The 20,270-nt window shown below is 37.6% G+C and overlaps 4 protein-coding genes and 1 pseudogene across 4 annotated transcripts; 1 reads left to right on the plus strand and 4 right to left on the minus strand.

Annotated features, from left to right (window-relative positions):
• Positions 1–9,198: 9,198 nt before the first annotated feature.
• Positions 9,199–10,777, minus strand: LOC113288512 (annotated as a pseudogene).
• Positions 10,778–11,620: 843 nt separating this feature from the next.
• Positions 11,621–12,557, minus strand: LOC113288513. Its single transcript, XM_026537578.1, has 2 exons — positions 11,985–12,557; positions 11,621–11,908 (listed from the first exon to the last, which is right to left on the minus strand). Exons 1-2 carry the CDS (start codon positions 12,450–12,452, stop codon positions 11,903–11,905), a joined length of 474 nt encoding a protein of 157 aa, XP_026393363.1. The 5' UTR covers positions 12,453–12,557; the 3' UTR covers positions 11,621–11,902.
• A 1,598-nt stretch (positions 12,558–14,155) lies between these two features.
• Positions 14,156–14,967, minus strand: LOC113291167 (uncharacterized mitochondrial protein AtMg00860-like). The gene is made up of 2 exons (XM_026540732.1): positions 14,914–14,967; positions 14,156–14,815 (listed from the first exon to the last, which is right to left on the minus strand). Exons 1-2 carry the CDS (start codon positions 14,965–14,967, stop codon positions 14,156–14,158), a joined length of 714 nt encoding a protein of 237 aa, XP_026396517.1.
• A 6-nt stretch (positions 14,968–14,973) lies between these two features.
• On the minus strand, positions 14,974–16,011 carry LOC113291168. Its single transcript, XM_026540734.1, has one exon. The coding sequence runs from the start codon at positions 16,009–16,011 to the stop codon at positions 14,974–14,976; it is 1,038 nt and encodes a 345-aa protein (XP_026396519.1).
• A 2,457-nt stretch (positions 16,012–18,468) lies between these two features.
• LOC113291169 lies at positions 18,469–19,542 on the plus strand. Its single transcript, XM_026540735.1, has one exon. The coding sequence runs from the start codon at positions 18,469–18,471 to the stop codon at positions 19,540–19,542; it is 1,074 nt and encodes a 357-aa protein (XP_026396520.1).
• Positions 19,543–20,270: the final 728 nt, after the last annotated feature.

A 20,270-nucleotide genomic window follows, 5' to 3' on the forward strand; every position in this document is an offset into this window, starting at 1 on the left:
ATAAGTAAAGAGTACATGAAAAGTATTCTCACTTAATTGATTGCGTAAAGGGCATAATCAATTGATATAACCACAAAATCACAACTAATTTGTCCTTGGTTGGAAGAATACTTAAAAGACACTTCCAGAAGCCAAGTGCTTGCTTCCCAGAATTTCTTCAGTTTCACATTTGTACCTTATATAGTAGTTGGAACTTGAGTATTACCTTACTTGAGTTCATGCCGTTTGTTATAAATTAATATAAGAGTAAAGCCTCCATGTCTTCTAAGCCTCCAAATAGTTTATCTTCAGAATTAATGAGAATTCTCATTTTAGTTACGATACTTGTAGTAGTTGGATCAAACATATTTTGAATAAGCTGCACCTTCCACTCCTTTATGTGAGCGTATATAAGCTCATCCACCCAAGAATAGTTTCATGCCTATTAGCAGTAACTGTTGGCTATGGTGTATGATTGAGTCCCATTACCTAGATATCCAACCACATTTTAACTTGGCTCTATTTACCCACTCTTAAGTTATTATCCTTAACAAAGTCAACATTCCTCTTAACTAGCTTTCAATCTTAAAAAGAGTTTTGTTTTTCTTTGGAATAGGATATTCCCTTGTTTGGAAAATAGTTGGCTTAAGAGGTTGTTTGGATATTGGAAGCATAAATCAAACCCAGAAACTAGAAGCAAAAACATTTTACTTCACAAAAATATAATTTTATTGCTTTTAGAAGTCATTCTGAAATTATGTTCACAAACTAACTTTCGTATTTTTTGCTTCTTGAAGACGAGAAAGTAATATCTTAGTGGCATCCTAACAAGCTATAAGTCTTATCGATAATAGCTCGTAGAATCTTGGTGGTAGATGAGCACTAAAATGGATACTTGATTTGTTAAGGTTTACCATTTGACCTGAAGTTGAGCCAAGGCTTTCAATAATCTAGAAAAGGTTACTTATGACAAGAAAAGGCATTGTAACAAAAATGTTATCACTGTAACCTAAAATATATATGTGATGATCCAAAATGTACACTATTCGAAAAACCCTTGTTATGGCTCAAAATCTTCCACATAAAATTTGGCACTTGATATTTTTTTTAATAAGAAAATAGGTCATGCCTACTTCCAATTACAAGTTGTTTATGGTCTGATTAGATTTTATGAAGTCCAATCTTTGGTTAAGGTCCAAGTTACAATTTAGAGTTGCCAAAATATCTCCAGTCCAAACAGTCGGAGTTTGGAGATTATAGCCCATGTAAATGGAAGCTAGCTCGAAAGTTTTGGAGTTAATGTTTTCTATTTACATTGAGATTAACTAATACAAAAGAAAGCATATTCAGAGTCTCATCTCTGCCATTGTGATAGGCATGGTAGCAAACAAGGAATCTTTTTTGGACCACATCCCAATACAGAAATTTGAAGTTTCTAAGAGTATCCATATCTTCAGCTTTTGTAACCATGGTTCTTCATCTCGCTTGCCCACTGAAATGTTAGATTTCATTATGTCCAGGATTCATCATGTCCATGGTGCCTTGGATATCCTCTAGCCCCAGTGCAAAGTCCTGCAAAATCAACAATAATTAGAGCAACATCAAGTTTCAGAGAATTAGGATGGCTTAGGAGGCGTTGAGGACAAAAAAAAAATGTTGGAGTAACCTTCTTTATCTAGCAACAACATGATTAATGTTAAGAAAATTTATGATAACTCCAAAATTTTCTTCCCCTTTAAAGGAGAAAGTATTGTCTCGGATGGTACTAGTTTTATTATTTATGATATGGTCTCGAAAGGTATGCACTCTCTGATAGTCACAGAAATGATATTTAATGCTCAGGATAGTTTGATGTGCACCCATCTTTGTGTTGTTAAAGATGAAGTCACATCTTTCTTTCGAGATAAGCCAACAACCTTTAACATAGGTGGTAACCTCATTCCTTCTGTTGGGATTGCTGTTAAACCAACTACTTAGCCAGTCTCCAAAGTTGTTGAAAGAAAGGATATGAGTATTATTTTTCCCCCATAGGAAATTCCACACAGCAACAGAAAATGGACAGTTTATGAAGAGATGTGTCATGATTTCCTACCCACTTTTGCAGTGTTTGCATAAAGGGTCAATGTAATGCAAAATACTTGTAATTTTTGCATCGGTTGGGAGAATTCCATGAGCACATTTCCACATAAACATCTGAATAGCTAGGGAAACCTCTAATTTCCAAACTTATATCCATTCAGTATTACGGACACCATTCTTATACTTTTGTGTTATCTTTACCTTGTACAAGGATTTGACTGTAAAATCTTGTTTATCATTTAGAATCCAAATGATTTGGTCTTCTTCTTATGGATGAAGGGTAGTATTGAGGATGGAAGTATCTTCTTCTTGAGCAAACCATTCATTTATTTTATTGATATCTCATTCCCCACTATCTCCTATGAGATGTCTAACCAACATCAGGTCTTCCAGACAGACTGAAGGTTGATGAAGTTGGATGTCAGGATCAAAGAGTCATTTGTCAGCCCAAATGTTTATTTTGTTGCTATTGCCAACCTTTCGTTTACTATAATTTTGAATACTCTTGATGCCCTCCAGGATACCTTTCCAGATCCAGGAATCTCAAGCATTTGGTTTTGTGCTCAAGTTCATAATGTTAGTATCTCTAAAATGCTTACCAGACATTAGTTGGTACCACAGGAAATCTTAGTTCTGGGTCAGTCTCCACCCTATTTTAGTGATCATAGAGCTATTGACAGGTCCATATTGATGAATCATAAACCGCGTAGCTCCTTTGGCTTGAAGATGGAATCCCAAGCCTTAGGGTAGTAACATGTAGGATTATCAAGATATTTTTCCCAAAATAAGTCTCTCTAAATCTTGTTTAGTTCCTGACGTGCTCTGGAAGCTTGAAACAGTTCATCTGATAAACACTTGATGTGGAGTTAACAGAGCTGATGAAGATGTTTCTACCAACAAAGTTTAGATGCTTATATTTCCATCCATTCAATTTGATCTTGAGCTTATTCATATAAGGTTTGAAAGGAAGTGATTTTACTTATGTTGGTAGAAAGGGGAGCTCCCAGGTACTTATCATTGATATCAATCATCTGAACATCAGTATGAGAACTTATATGGTTGTCCAGGACTTCATCAGTATTTCTGTTAAATAAAATTCCAGATTTGTTGAAGTTAATAAGTTAACCATGTTAGAGCATTGCTCGGTCGAACTCGTATGCGTTGCTATCTCAAGCATGTTTGTCAATGTTAGTGATCAAAACTATAAGTCTTGATTTCTAGTCTACTATAGCTAAGTCTCGGACTAGGATAGAAAGTGTAGTTGAGCTCAAGGACTTCATAGCGATTCATCATACAAGAAGAAGAATTACTCAAGGAACCGGTGGATCTTATCGACAAAAAGGTATGTGAAGACTTGAACTTATCTGTCATTCAAAAGTTTATCTACCAAGGTAGTCAATATCGGTTGTACAGGCCGATATTACAGATTTTTATCGGATATCGGAGTATACCTATACGATATCGAAAATATCGGCGATACAAAGACGAAATGATATTATCGGTTGTACAGGCCGGTATAGACCGATATATGGGTTTTACTTGTGCACCGATAATATCAGTTTTGTAAATAATTTTTTTATCAACATGCATCTAGTCTTTACAGACAAGTACAATGTCAATTGGAGAAGGTAAAAAGCTCTAATATATTTATAATATAAAATAAATGACTATATGGTAGGATATAAGATGGAAACCATATGTCGATTGCAAGGAAGAGAAGTATAAAAGATAAATATGAAGGATAATAAAAATATTTACCGGCATAACGGGACAACAATCATAACGTTGGCTAATAAACCACCTTGTATGTTGGAAATTTGAGATATGTGTATGATTCCCATTATTTTTTATTATGTTTTTATAATTATTTGAAATTCTATATTAAATGATGTATCACCGATAAAAACCGATATTATCTTTTGTATAGGTGTATCGGACCCGGCCGATACGAGACCGATACGCGATATTAACTACCTTGCCATCTACTCTATCTCCTATTTATTGAGACAAAAAGTCGTATGTTATATATAGACTTAGATTATACACATTTGGTATTTCGATCCGAGTATACCTCGCCTATCTATATCTCGAAATATGTGTTGGTAAGAGTTTCGCTTCGACCATGTTTATCTTTACCTAGTGACGAAAGTCATGATATGTTTCAATCACTTTGAAAATTGCTTTGACGAGAAATGGTGTAACAACTATATAACGTCCTCTAAGAATGATTCAATGATTGGAATGAGAGTTTAGATTACATAACCAATGATGGACATAAGTATTGTTGTGGAAACACATATGTTCATAAGTCCTATCCCTTGAACCAATGATTTCGAACTTTGTTGATCAAGAGAAACCGGAAGAATTACTTGTTGCCAAGTCCGCGAACTTAGTCCGCGAACTGCCGAACTTCTCATCCCGATAAATTCTGCTGGACTTGACAAACTTGTTTTGTGAGTACCAGTCCGCGAACCCAGTCCGCGAACCGGAGGAAAGTCTTTGCCGAGATTTTCTGCTGGAGTTTGTAAATTCTGCCCGGTTGCTTAAGTCTGCGAACCTAGTGTGCGAACTTAAGAAGGTTATATATCTGGAGAAGATTTCTGAACAACTCTCTAACTAGTTCATTTGAAGTCATTTGAGCTAGTTATGGTGAAGAAGAATATGGTTGGTATGAAATGCTCATATGGCTAACCTTTTGGTTAACTATTGTTGAACCAACAATATACACGTTTGGGTACGATTAACAAACCTAAAAGCGTGCATTTCATTTGTGTATAAAAAGATAAGTTTTCGATATAACGGTTGAGAAACATTAACTTGAATCTAAATAAGGTTTTCATCTAACGGTGGATATTGTTTGCTTTGTGACCAAGGCGAAACCCTGATTTGAAAGACTGTATAAAGGAGACATCTTGTATTGTGCAAAGACAATCCCCACACTTCACGTGTGATACTAGTTTGCGTGCTAGAGTCGTTTCTCCTTTAACCTTTGGTTTTATTCTTCTAAAACCAGGTTAGCGACTTAAAGACTTCATTGGGATTGTGAAGCCAGACCGATACTACTTTTATCGTAGTTGTGTGATCTGATCTTGCATCTTCTATCATACGAGTACAATCAGATTGATTGGATTAAGATTAATATCTCCGATAGACGAGATATAACAAAAAGTAGTCTCAAACATCTTCGTCTCATTGTTTGTGATTCTGCAACATCTTGTTTCGCTACCATACGATTAAGATTATTGTGAGGTGATTGATTTATCTAGGCTGTTCTTCGGGAACATAAGACCGGATTATTAATTGGTTCCTGTTCACCTTGATTATTATCAAAAGACGGAACAAAAACTTTAGGGTTTTTCTCTGGGAGACAGATTGATCCTTTGATAGACTTGTCTGTGTGAGAAAGATTTGTTTATTGTCAAAGCCTGCGATTTTGGGTCGTAGCAACTCTTAGTTGTGGGTGAGATCAACTAAGGGAATCAAGTGCGCAGTATCCTGCTGGGATTAGAGGCGTAGGGAGTACAACTGTACCTTGGATCAGTGGGAGACTGATTGGGGGTTTAACTACAGTCCAGTCCGAAGTTAGATTGGAGTAGGCTAGTGTCTGTAGCGGCTTAATACAGTGTGTGTTCAATCTGGATTAGATCCCGGGGTTTTTATGCATTTGCGGTTTCCTCGTTAATAAAATTTCTGGTGTCTGTGTTATTTCAGTTTTCGCATTATATTGTTTTATCTTTATAATTGAAATAATACAGGTTGTGCGTTAGATCATCAATTAGAGTAATCCAACCTTTGGTTGTTGATTGTCATTGATTGATCCTTGGATATTGGTCTTTGGTACCATCCAAGTTATTCCTTATATTTGATTAGTATTCGTAGTTTCTGTTTGAGGAAATCAAATCAGGAGAGAGAGATATAAACTCGTTGATGTACTTTTAATTGATTGAGTCGTGTTGATTCTTTTAAAAGTATATTCGAGTTTGTCCATACAGATTGCTAAGCGAAATATTGGGTGGTGTTGTTAGACCCCCGCTTTTTCAAACCAGAGGTGATGTTAAATATTTTGAAGATATCCACTAAGTTGTTGCATTCAGTCATGTCGGCATTATTAAAAACCATACAATCATCAACAAATAAGAGATGGTTGATGTATGTGGCATCCTTGCAGATTTGGATTCCATAGATTAGACCAATGTTTTAGCATGACTAAGAGTCCTTGAGAGGGTCTCCATGCAAAAAAAGAAACGAATAAGGATATAAAGGGTCTCCTTGTCTGAGACCTTTAGAAGGAGAGAAGAATTTGCCGACACCTCACTAACAAGCACATCCAAAGTCGTAGTTAAGGTACACTGTTGAATAAGTAGGCGCCATTTTTCCAGTCAACTCTATAAAAAAGAAGTTTCAGTCAACACTGTTGAACTTCATTTTCTACATTATAGCTAACAAAAAGTTTCAGTCAACTCTATAAAAAACCTTTGCTTATCAATCTTAATACTCATAATACCTTTCTCATCTTTCTTTTCTCTTTTACAATACATCTCATGAGCTATGAATATATTATCAGAAATACATCTTCCAGAAATAAAAATAAATTGATACAGGAAATGGTTAAAAGGTTTCGGCTTTTGAATTTGGCACTTGTTCAAATGTCAAAAATGCAAATTAAAATAAATAAATAAAATCCAAATTTTATTCTGCATTACAAAATGTGCCTCACAAAAATAGTTGGCCAGTTCCAAACTATTTTAACTTTACACATCAAACTTTCACAAGCTCGGTCACCGCACTTGTAACAGAACAATTAAAGCCACAATGGATACAGTCATACAAAGATTTTGAACACGATGAACTGTGTGACTCCATATTCCCACGATTCAAAGGATATATAAAATCAAACCAAATCTTAGTCTGTCCCTGGTGCATGTCAAAGGGTCACCAATGACCAGACCAAACCATGATGATTGATGAACAGGCTTCATCATCTAACTCAAAGTTGATACACATGAAGTGGGACCCAAAGTAAGATCCATCAAACAGAAGAAGCAGTGGTCCCGCACAAGATGTGTGCTGTTTAAATAAAGTCCGATTTAATTAAGACAGGAAGGAAGGACCAGGAAACGTCAACAACGACAGCAAGTTTTATAATCAAAATCCAACTTAATTGGATCGGAAATGGAATTCAAAAAAAAACGTACTGATGTTTTGTTTATTGAACTGAAGCCTCCTGGCTGGCTCACTGGCAGTCCACTCTCCCAGTTGTTATGGTCAAAAGACATTTACATATCTAGGTTTGGGGCTCATGTGGTGGTTACATGCGTTTAAATACAGTTATGATTGTGTTCTTTAAACAACCAGTCCTTTCTGTTTCTTTATCTATTTGTCCCATCCCCAACCTCATTATGGCCGATTCGACGGTGGACAGATTTTAAAGGATGTACTGGCCGAGAGATCGTGTGCCCGACTAATTTCAGCTGCGCATCCGTTTCCAGTAAGTATAACGGGTATCCAAAATTTCAATACGAATTCAGATGAATAACGGATATTCGGTTATCCATTTACAGGCCTATTTGAAGTTATTTGTGTCTAACTGTCTGGCGTCAAGTTCAGATTGCGGACGGGGATACCGTTGTTTCGTGGTGAAAGAACAAGACCGGTCAAGATTTGATTCAAATCTCTTTTTGGCATCTGGATGTGGAGGGAGTATGGGTAAAATAGGCATCCTAGAGAACATCACACGTGAGCTTATTAGATACGACTGCAGAAGAGACTAGATTTTATAGGTTCTTTTTTATTTGTTTTTCATTTTAAGTATTTTATTGGTTATTTCTCTTGTACGAGAGAGACAGAATAGAATACCGCATTTGCACGTGAATGGGGAGTTCTTGAGCAATACACGAGCTAGGAAGCAGGTTTAAGGGGAGGAGATAAAGCGAAAAAGAGTTCACAATACTCCGACATTACCTAGGCGAACCCATGCATCTTGTCCCTGCTTTTGGCCACCGTAATTCTAATGGTATGGTGTTTTATGTGTGCGGGAGTCCGGTCAAAACTATGTTCTCTATCTTTTCCTAAAGGCATTGGCAACGTGAAAAGGTATATACTTTAAGCGTCAAAACGAGAGAAATCAACATCCAATTATATGGCACCTTTAAAGCCACCGTATACTCCTCCTTTCTTAGTGGTGTTGGGCAAGTGGTTTGTAAGGGGAAAGTTTGGTTAGGGGCTGTGTGAGTATTTTTGATCTGTCAGCAATAACTAACCATTGAAAAACATAATAACGTTTAGTTAATGCAGTTAATAATTAAGATAAAATTTTCACTTATCAAAAGTTTTTGTTAGTACTCTAATAATATCATGATGCTGGTAGATCAAAAATGATAGAACGGTGTGCAGATAAAACAACTACCAGCGAACCCAATCAGCCAGCTAAACATATACGAACCTGATCAAGAAAAATGAGATGTAGGTAACCTAATCTTAGATGGCCACATCAAATGTATGAACACATACTTCGAAATCTAGAAAGAATCATCGATGCTAACAATTTAATTTGGCACCCTTTCTTTTCAATGTGCAACATACATTTCACTAGCAACTAGTGGTTCAACTGCATTCCATGCACATCAAGCCTCTGAACTGAAAATGATGCTAACGTTAAGCAAAAGGGTCAGCAGCACGTACATGAACCCAGAAAAGAGTTAGTACCACCACGTGACATTGTCACATTGTTTCATGGGGCAGTCATGAAATCAGTGTCTTTATTTATAGGAAGAGTGAGTTCCCAAATTCGGTCTTTCTTTTCCCAAGGCATGGGAAACTGCTCAACTCAAGATTAATGGAATTTGAAACCAATGGTTTTATCGAGTTAACCCATCAAATTTACCACAATAGATTAACGAAATCCACACTCGAAAAAGGTTTTGAAATCACAAAACAACAATAAAACTTTTTCTCCTCCCTCCGTGAGTATTACAGTATACAGTCAATTCTTGGTTTTGTCGCAATGACGCAAGCGCATTTCTTGATACTGCCGCTGCAATTTTCTTTATACTATTAGTCTTAACTCGTGCGCGCAATAACCAAGTTACCATCTAGGGCGCAACAATTGTTGGCCAGGTAAACTACTGCAACGGCAGGCTCCATTCTGCGCACCTCCGCTACACTTCTAAAATTTGGCGTGTGCAAGTTTTTTTTGCAAGATATACATTGACAATTTTTGTGAATTGATATTCAAATTTCTATAGAACTGAGCTAAGTACATTCAAATTTATCATTGTAATTTCATCCATTATTTTGCCAAGTGCAATGGCATCCTTGAGTATATCCGTATGAGAGACATTAGCAACTCTAATCACCTTAAGAGACTTTTCTTTTGGCCACTCTGATTCGAGTCGCAGCAAGCTCAGTAGATTCACAGTTCCATCTCCGTCTCCATACACAATCTCAGGTTGTTTATCAAACCCATCTTTATTATTAGCATAAAACAATGTCTCTGCAGTCTTTATTCCGGTCCCGACTACACAAGTGATTGGCAAGCCGGGTGAAACTAAACTCTCCGTTAACGGCAGAATCCGATTCGTATAAGGAAAAACGCCTTCTGGAAAACCAATATCGTCGAGGAATTGTGGCATGTCTGATGATGTGTAAGTCTTGTTTGGTGTGATTACTAGAGGAAGTTTGCGACCAAATAGTTTAGGAGAAGGTAAAAGCCATAAATTACTTTCAGAACTTCTTTGCTCAGCTCTTACTAATAATGGGTTTACTAATGGCACACCCAGTGAGTACCCTGAAGCAAATGTAAGCATTTCTTGAACTGTTCCACCCCACGGAGCTGACAGTGCAATAAAATGTTTTACGAATTTTTGACGCCACGAAACCGGATTCCTATTAAGCAATTGAAGAACAAAAAGACCTCCTAAGCTGTGTGACAGTATTATGACTGGTTTTCCGCCATTAGATTTGCTTGCTTTCTCTATTAACCCCTTCAGTTGTTGGAGATATTTAGTGCCAACAGCTGAAGGATGACCCTCTCCAGCAAGAATATGGAGCTCCAAATAGGTCCTGACCTTCTACGTAGCCTTGTCGCTCGAGTGATTCCACCAGTGGTGCCATGTACGCTGTGATGTCCCTGAAAATTGATGTCATAGTCCTAACTAAGTCGATGAAAATCATGCAGAAACCAAATTGGAGAAAGGGAAAGTAATTACTTGAGGATGGGGTTCGGATTGAGGTATTGAAGTCCCTCAGTTGAGCCAAAATAAGGAACTCGCGTCTCAACACCACGCGCATTCCGGTAATCATCCTTGACGGGGTCATAGTGAAGAGTCATACGTTCAGCAAAGCACTCTGTAAATGGTTGTACTAAGACTTTCAGATCAAACCATAGTCTGAACCAACGATGAGCGGGGGTTAAGAATCTGCAAGCTAAACTTGATGTCTTGTAATAATCTCTGCTTAGCTTAGCTTCTAATTGGTTGCCACCACTTCCAGGTACCAGAATGACAGGATGACAAATATCGGTTCTAGCTTGACACGTGCACAGCATCATGGCCATTGATGAAACCATCACCACCACCATTACTAGTTTCATTAAGATAGACATTGATTTCAATTTGCATTTGTTTTGTCTGTGAAATCAGTTTGAATTTTGAAGAGTGAGAGAAACCGAGAGCAAGAAGACATAGGTTGAATTTGGTTGGTTGGCTGGTAGCCCATGGAGGACTAGTAGATGGGCATCCTGACCATCACTGATTGGCGAAAATAACAAAAAAATGGAAGAAAATAGAACGCGGTGACGTGGTATGTTATATGCCATATCTTGGATGTGTGGTGCTACATCTTCATCACTTGCCAGTCATGGAAGGCTCGTCCTAGGGCCTAGGCATAATACAATGGGCAAATAATTTGTTCAAAACGATGCAGTGTGTTTCCTGGGTCTTCTTTTTTCTTGATTGACAGACGGAAGAGATCATTTCAATCTCTTATGGCGGCAAAGCTATAAACTAGATTAAGGGAAAGTAAAATTCTATTAGGGGTAGCAAAAATGTAAAATTAGGCTTGTAAAAAAAATTGGGCTTGGGAAATTAGGCTTGGAAGCCAAGTGTGGAGGGGTCGCAACTGCGCACCCTTGTTTCACACTGGGTCCGCCACTGATCTCTTCAAAGCATTCCCTTTCATATCCACACTCAACTTTCAGTTCAGATGATGTTTATAATTCAAGATAAATTTTGTTTTTACAAATTAGCTAAGCTCTGTAAAATTTAAGAAACTTACGAAAAATAAATAAATAGACAATAAACTACTCAGTATTTTACCATAAACGAAAGATAGTTTTAAGAAAGCCCCAAAGCAAAATTGTTATGAAAAAAAGAGCACATAAATATTGGTGCTCTAATAAGATTGGGCGTTGAACTCATCAAAGACATGAAATCAAACCCCCGCAATCGCTGCCATTTCGATTATTACAATCACCTGCAAGCTGACCCGTCGTGTCATCTTTAGATACTTCTTGGCCGAAACAATCATCAGATAGGTGTTTATTTTATTTTTTGATCAGAAAAGAAATGATATATTAGAAAGATAGAATGTACATAGGGTAGAGTAAATAGAAAAAGGAAAAAAAAAAAGAAAAAAAAAGAAGAGAAAATTACATAACGTCACACAAACAGATTATCCCAATCCTCGAGTATGGAACTAGCAAAGTTCACATGGACTCTTGTTCCCACAGCTGCAGCCCAAAGAAGTATTGAAGTTTTTGCTTCATCTCCTAGATCATCATCTGTTTTAAAGTTGTGATTACTATCGAAGGTGCGGCTATTACGTTCGTTCCACAAAGTCCAGGAAATTACATCTGGAATTAAACTTCAAAAATAATTATCATTGTATGAGAATGAAGTAGTATGCCAACACAGAGCTAAATCCATTACCGTTCTAGGAGTTACCCAGGCACAACAGTTACTTGGCAGCAACATCGACCACACTCTATGCGCAATCTTACAGTGCAGGAATAGGTGGTCTTGGGTTTCCAGGACATTCCCCCAAAGTACACAACAGTTTTGTACCTCTAGACCCTTGTGCAGCAGTACATTTTTTGTGTTTAACTTTCCATGAGTCAGACTCCAAACAAAAAGATTAATCTTCGGTGGTATAGTCGTCTTCCAGACGAACTGATAAGGGAAATTATCTATTCCACTTGATTCCACTAACTTTGTGTATAATGTTTTGACAGAGAACACACCTGTAGAATGAAGCAACCATCTCCTTATATCTGACATGCTGTCTAGAACTGGTGGAGAATCCCCAATAACGGTGAGTACAGTTGTAAATTCATCAGCTTCTGAATTTGTAAGGACCAGTTTGAAATCGAATTTCCAACTTCTCTCCGAAGAAATCATATCAGCAACTTAAATATTTTTATCCCTGGATAGCTTGTATACAGTTGGTGATGGAGGGATATAGGATTAAACACAAACTGAACATAAAAATCTGCGAGTTTCAAACTTTCTTCTTATTAATCAACTGTCTTCCAAATAACATTCCTGGCTAACTTAAATAGAGCATAAAACTTGGAAGCTAAGAAAAAGATAATCCTAAGATAAACATAAAAGGAAAGATAAACCTTAAATGCGAAGAAATCGAAAACCCTAAAAGCGTGAGTTGACAGAAAAACCAAACTTTCCTAAACTACTTGCGTACTTGAACCACTTTCGGGTCCTTTGCTTCTATGGAAGCCAAGGCAAACTCTTCTACTTCATCATTCTCCCTAACAGAAAGAAAATTCGTCTTTGAATTTTCCTCTTCATCTTCTACATTGTCACCATAGTAAGGAATGAGATGCTTAACATTGAATACATCTGCAGTTTTCAAGTGACTTGGAAGTCGTAGACGATAGGCATTAGAATTTATCTTCTCCAGCACTTCTAGGGGTCCAATCTTACGAGGGCCAAGCTTTATGTACTCCCCAGCAGAAAAACGAACCTTTGTGAAGACGGCCCAAACACGATCGCCAACCTCAAACTCAACAAATCGACGACTCCGGTCCGCTGTAGCTTTATACTTTGCATCCGTTTCTAGGAGTTTCTTGTGTACAGCAGCATGAATATCCTGTAGTTGAGTGTAAACCTTTGCAGCTCTTGCTGGGAACTTATTCAAGTCGGGAACAGGAGCTAACTCTAACGCCGACCTTGGGTTGTATCAGTATATAATATAGAAAGGACTAAACCCAGTACTCCGATTAACTGACCTGTTAAAAGCAAATTCTGTTGGAAACAATTGTTGATCCCACGACTTAGTGTTAGAGAAAATCAAACTGCGCAGAAGATTACCCAACGAACGATTAAAAACTTATGTCTGCCCGTCCGTCTGCAGATGGTATGCGGTACTGAAGTTCAAACTTGTTTGTAACATCTTCCACAAACTTCGCCAGAAATAGCTTAAGAATCGTGTGTCCTTATCTGAAACAATAGAGGATGGAAGCCCATGTAATCCGTAAACATCTCTAAAGAACAGTTGGTCTACGTTTACAGCATCCGTTGTCTTCTTGCACGCAATGAAGTGTTCCATCTTCGAGAACCTATCAACCACGACAAATATAGAATCCATTCCTCACTGGGTTCTAGGTAAACATAAGACAAAATCCATGCTGATGTCAGTCCAAGGTGTCATTGGAACTGGTAATGGCATGTATAAACCCGCATTGGTTGCAACCCCTTTCGAAACTTGATAAATGTGGCAACGACAGAAAAATTTATCAACTTCCTTGATTAACCCAGGCCAGAAATAAGAATCCGCGACAAGGAGTAACGTCTTATCACGACCAAAATGGCCCTCACTATGCAGTTCATTTATAATGTTATACCGAAGACTTCCATCTGGAATGCATAAACGCTTCCCCATGAATAAAAAACCTTCATGGAGGATAAAATTTGTACGCTCCTTATTCTGCACTGCCATAATTATCGGGGAAAAATCGGATCAATAACTAGTGACTCTCTTATGGTTTCAAAACCAAGTACCTGAGAAGTGAGTGTTGTAAGAAGCGTTCTACGCCGACTCAAAGCATCCACAACTCGATTGTGGATTCCTGACTTATGCTTTATCACGAAGGTAACTCTTGTAAATAATTAGACCACTGTGAGTGTCTTGGTCTTATAGAATCCTGTTGCCCAGTGTATTTCAATGCATCATAGTCGGTGTAGAGAAAAAATGCACCGTGGATAAGGTAATGCCGCCAGTGATTGAAAGTTTGAACAATAACATAAAACTCGAGTTCGTAAGTACTGTACCTAAGCTTTGACCCACCCAACTTCTCGCTGAAATATGCCACGGATCTTCCTTGTTGGCTAAGAACAGCTCCAACACCAACCTTGGAGGCATCAGTGTGTACCTCAAAGGTTTTCGTAAAGTCTGGTAATGACAGTATTGTAGTAGTCATAAGCTTGTGTTTTATATCATGAAAACTCCTTTCTACCTCTTCCGTCCAGATAAAATTCCCTGTTTTCAAACAGTCTGTAATGAGAGCCACTATAGTACTGAAATTTTTGATAAAATGCCTATAGAAAGACGCAAAACCATGAAACGCCTTTGCTTTTGTTAAGGTTGAAGGGCTTGGCCAAGTTCTCAATGCATCAATTTTACTTTCGTCAACCTTGATTCCTTCTTTGGTTATCACATAACCAAGGAAAAGAACCTTATCGGTGCAAAAAGAGCATTTCTTTGTTGCTGCATACAACTTATGTTTCCGCAATGCAGTAAGCACCTCCTCAAGTGAGCCAAGTGAGTATCAAAATCAACACTAAAGACCAAAATATCATCAAAATAGACAACCACACACTTTCCAATAAATAGTTTTAGTACCTGATTCATCACTTGCATAAATGTGTTTGGAGCATTGGATAAACCAAATGGCATTACCAATCATTCATATAACCTTTCGCGTATCTTAAAGGCCGTTTTCAATTCATCCCCAAGATTAATTCGAATCTGATGGTAACCACTCCTCAAATCCAGCTTGCTAAAAACCGTATCCCCGTGTAATTGATCTAACAAATCATCAAGACGAGGAATTGGGAAGCGATACTTAATTGTAATCTTATTGATAGCCCGGTTATCTACACACACCCGCCAACTTCCATCTTTCTTCGGTGTAAGTAATGCCGGAACATCACAAGGACTTAAGCTCTCCCGAATAAATCCTTTTGCTAATAACTCCATAACTTGTCGTTGCAACTCTTCGTGTTCTTTCGGCCTCATATGGTAATTAGGACGATTTGGCAAGGAAGAACCAGGAACCAAATCAATCTGATGTTGAATGTCACTTAACAGTGGGAGTCCTTCAGGAAGGTCAGTTGGGAAGACATCTCTAAATTCATCTAACAGTGGCTGAACCGCATCTGGAGCATCAAAATCACTACCACTGTTCATTCCCATTAAAATATACACGACATCTAACTCCTTCATTTCTTCTTCGAACTGTTGCATTGTTAACAAGGCTGGCATGCGGTTGAAAGACATATCCTTTTTGGGTAATAATACAATACGTTTATCATCAAACACAAAAGAATAAGTGTTCTTTCTCCCATTATGAGAAACATCTAGATCAAATTGCCAAGGTCTTCCCAACAAGATATGACACGCATCCATAGGTACTAAATCACACCAAGATTTATCGTGATAAGTAGAACCAATCGAAAACTGAACTAAGCATTGCTTAGAAACACTTACCTCAGTTCCCCTTTTAAGCCATGAAAGCTTGTGCGGGTTAGAGTGTTCTTTAGTACTTAGACGTAGCTTGTTCACAACATCTACTGAAATAACATTCTCACAACTTCCACCATCAATAACAAAGTGGCAAATTTTACCTTCAATGGTGCAAGTTGAATGAAATATGTTTTCGCGTTGCCAGCAATCATTGTCTTCTTCTTTAGGAGCGAAGAAAACCCTTTGTACTACCATTGACCTCTTGGTGTAAGAAAAATCAACGCCAACGCAATCGTGCCTGAAAAAGCGGGGGTCTAACAACACCATCCAATAATTCGATTAGCAATCTGTATGGACTAACTCCGAAATACTTTGCTAGAGAATCAACTAGACAGTCAGACTCAATCTAGATTAAAGTATCTCAAGGAGTTAATATCTGTCACTTGTTTTGATTTACTCAAGCTAAAACAATAGCGAGTCTTTAATCAAACACAAGGAATAACTTGGATGGTACCAAAGACCAATATCCAAGGATCAATCAATATCAATCAGCAACCAAAGGTTGGATTTTCAATTGATGATCTTAACGCACAACCTGTATTATTTCAATTATATAAAATATAATGCGGAAAATAAATAACACAGACACCAGAAGTTTTGTTAACGAGGAAACCGCAAATGCAGAAAAACTCCGGGACCTAGTCCAGATTGAATACACACTGTATTAAGCCGCTACAGACACTAGCCTACTACAAACTAACTTCGGACTGGACTATAGTTGAACCCCAATCAGTCTCCCACCGATCCAAGGTACAGTTACACTCCTACGCCTCTGATCCCAGCAGGATACTGCGCACTTGATTCCCTTAGCTGATCTCATCTACAACAAAGAGTTGCTACGACCCAAAACCGCAGGCTTTACACTACACCAAATTCCTGGAATAGTAACATGGATTCGTAACGGCTTATGGGCCGTTGCAAATTTCCTGTTACAAATGGCCGTTACAAAAATTTCGTAACAGGCTGGAGATGTTACTAAATTTTAAAAAATTAGTAACAGGTCTAAGCCGTTACGAATTTTTTTGAGCTGTTACGAAAATTTTTGTAGGCGTGCCACTCACACGCTTGGTCACACTTGGGTCGCCACACCTTGAGTATGTGCGCCTGCGACTCACACGCCTAGCAATATATTTCCACCCACAATTAGTTATACGAGAGGATATTTCCTCCCACGAGTGTGCCATTCACGTGATAGCAGTAGTATAACAGATCGAGATTCATTATCCTTATTCTTTTTTCTCTCCTCTCTTCTGCTTCTGCTTTTTCTCTCCTCTCAGGCGATGAAACCCTAGTTTCATCACAGAGATCGTATTAGCCGAGAAACATCATTGAAATCTATTTAATCTTTTCAATACCTTTCAATCATCGATCTGTGTGAGTGTTAATCGTTATAAGTTTTTCAATTTTTAGGGTTTCATCTTTTTTTTTAATTGGTCTGTTATTTAGGGCTTCATTTCATTTTTATTTTTATTTTTATTTTTTCCATTTTTTAATCCGTGAATCTAAAAAGATTTGTTTCATATGAGTTATGTTTTGTTAATCTTCTTCATACAAATCTAATTCGATTTTTTTTTCTAATTTCCTGTTAGGGTTTGAAGACTTGAAGATTGAAGAATTTTGAAGACTTAGAAGGTATAAGATTCGAAAAATTGAACTGATTTTAGGGTTTTATGTTAGTTTCGAAAATTTCTATTTCTAGTTTATAAGCTATGGGTGCTGATTGACATCATTAGGTTCACTTGAAATTAGTTACATACTATAAGTCACTGACAGTTTTTGATCCATGATTATACACTTAATAGTTAATATTGTTGCAGTGATTTGTGATTTTGGGTTACTGGTTACTTAATTCTTTTCTATTTTGGCTGTACTAAATCTTTTATAAACTGCAATAACTTATTGATTTGACAAAGTTGAAGTATAAACTCATTAAATGAACTGCTAGTTTCTGGTAGGTAATAGGGCTTGTGAATTAGGATAATTTGTGATTCTTTTATGCTATTGATAACAACAGTCAATTCAAGTTAAATAGTTGTACAATGTAGAGGTGGTGATTTTGATTTAATGTGTCCATTGATGGCTTTTAGTAAATGGAAGTCAAATGAAAGTATGAACTGATTTTAGGTTTATTTTTCTAACATGGGTGTTTCTTTTATGACTTTAGGGTTTGTTGCTGCTCATCAACTATTGAACTTTGAAGAACTTTTGTCCAAGTTGAAACTGAGAACATAGATGTGGTATGTGTTTTTATGAACTACCATGTTTAGTTGTTCCATAAATATGCTCATCATGATTTGAACTTTAGTTTTTATGTTAAGGTAGTTTTTAAGCTTAAATGAACTAAAGTTAGGAAGTTTTGAACTGAGAACATATCCAGCTAGTTGTTCCATAAATATGTTCATCATGATTTGTACTTTAGTTTCATGTTAAGATAGTTTTTTAAGTTTAAATAAACTATAGTTAGGAAGTTTTGTTTTGATATTGAGTAATTCTCAGTGGGAAATATGATAACAGTCCTAGTGGATATTCGCAAAAGCTACTTGTAGCTCATTCTGTCTTCTTTGAGGGGATGTTTCTGTCGCTAACTTGCAGGACTTCAGCAACCCTGTACCACTAGGACTAAGTGATTTTGTTTGATGTTTGAAGGGTAATATGTCAAATGATGTAGATAAGAAATGGATGAAGTGTCCCGGTAAGTCGATAGATTACAGACAAGGTGTGAAGTCATTCATAGAGTTTGCCAGGATTAATGGTGGTGGGTGTACTTTGTTTTCATGCCCTTGTCGTCGTTGTATGAATGCTAAAGGTTTAATTACCGTGAGTGAGATATCATTTCATTTGCTGAAATATGGTATGCAAGAGATGTACACAACATGGCGCTTTCATGGGGAAAGTTTAGAAGCAGCACGTAACACTACAACTGAATATGTAGCCGATAATGATGTCACAACAGTTTTGAATGAGAGTATTACAGCAGATGTGGATGAAAATGTTAGGGCAGGGATGAATGAGAATGGAGAAGCAGGTGTTGATGAGAATGCAGAAGCAGGTGTTGATGTGAATGTTGGAACCAGCAGGTGTTATCAGAAAAAGAAGTCAGCGGCTGAGCAGGCAAGAGAACCATTATATCCTTCATGTCTTAAAGAAAAGTCGGCAATGTACGCTACGATTATGGTGAACAACATAAAGACTCAGTTTGGAATTTCAGACAACGGTGTTACAGCAATGTTAGAGTTGATGAAAGAGTTGCTTCCCGAAGGTAACACCCTTCCATCCAAGTTTCCAGATATCAAGAAGATTATTAAAGAGCTGGGGTTGGACTATGTCACTTATGATGCTTGTATAAATGACTGTGTACTTTATTGGAAGGATAATAGTTCATTGGTGAAATGTCCGGTATGTCAAGAACCTCGGTATGTAAGAGTTTTTAATAATGAGAGAAAACTTACACAAGTTGCGCAGAAGACTTTAAGGCATTTTCCAATAATTGCAAGGCTAAAAAGACTTTACATTATGTCATGGATAGCAGAGGCGATGCTTTGGCATTCTAGAGCACAGATTGATGTCAATATAATGCGTCATCCGGTTGATTCTACAGCTTGGCGGTGTGCGGATAAATTTTGTCCTGAATTTGCTAAGGAAGCACGGAATGTTACTCTTGGGATACAACTGATGGATTCAACCCAAATGGATGTTTTGGTCTCAATTACAGCTGTTGGCCGGTGATACTGTGTCCGTACAACCTTTCACCTTCAATGTTTATGAAGCGCGAATTATCCATGTTATATTTGTTGATATCAGGCCCAAGAGCACCAAGTAAAGACATTGATGTGTACTTACAACCATTGATAGAGGAGTTGAAAGAGTTATGGAATGATGGTGTTATGGCATTCGAAAGCTTCACAAAGTCTGAATTTCTGTTGAAGGCAAGGTTGTTATGGGCCATTCATGATTTTTCGGAATTAGGGACTCTGTCCGGATGTGTGACTCATGGATATTATGCGTGTCCTACCTATGGCGAAGAAACAGTTTCTGAGTGGGGCCGTATAGTAAGAAAATATGTTATATGGGACATCGAAGATGGCTGCCATCCAAACACAAGTACAGAGATGACAAGACAAACTTCAGTGGAGGGGTAAAACATGGTAAAGCTCCATGGCCACTAACAGGATTGCAAATTCAAGAAATGGTGAAGGATATGAGAAGCAAACAGGGTAAGGGTAAACCACCAACAAAGAAACGTAAAAGAGGAGCAGAAGGTGGTAGTTTGCAACAGGGAGCCGATGAAGATGTTTCTGACCACTCACTCTTTTCTCGAAGGTCCATTCTTCATGATTTGCCGAATTGGGGATCAAACACAGTCCGTCATTGTACATATGTTATGCATACAGAGAAGAATATAACTGAGCATATCATTAACACTCTCATGGGTAATAGTAAGTCAAAAGATGGTG

This window comes from Papaver somniferum, chromosome 6, assembly GCF_003573695.1.
Source record: "Papaver somniferum cultivar HN1 chromosome 6, ASM357369v1, whole genome shotgun sequence".
NCBI classification, from domain to species: Eukaryota; Viridiplantae; Streptophyta; class Magnoliopsida; order Ranunculales; family Papaveraceae; genus Papaver; species Papaver somniferum.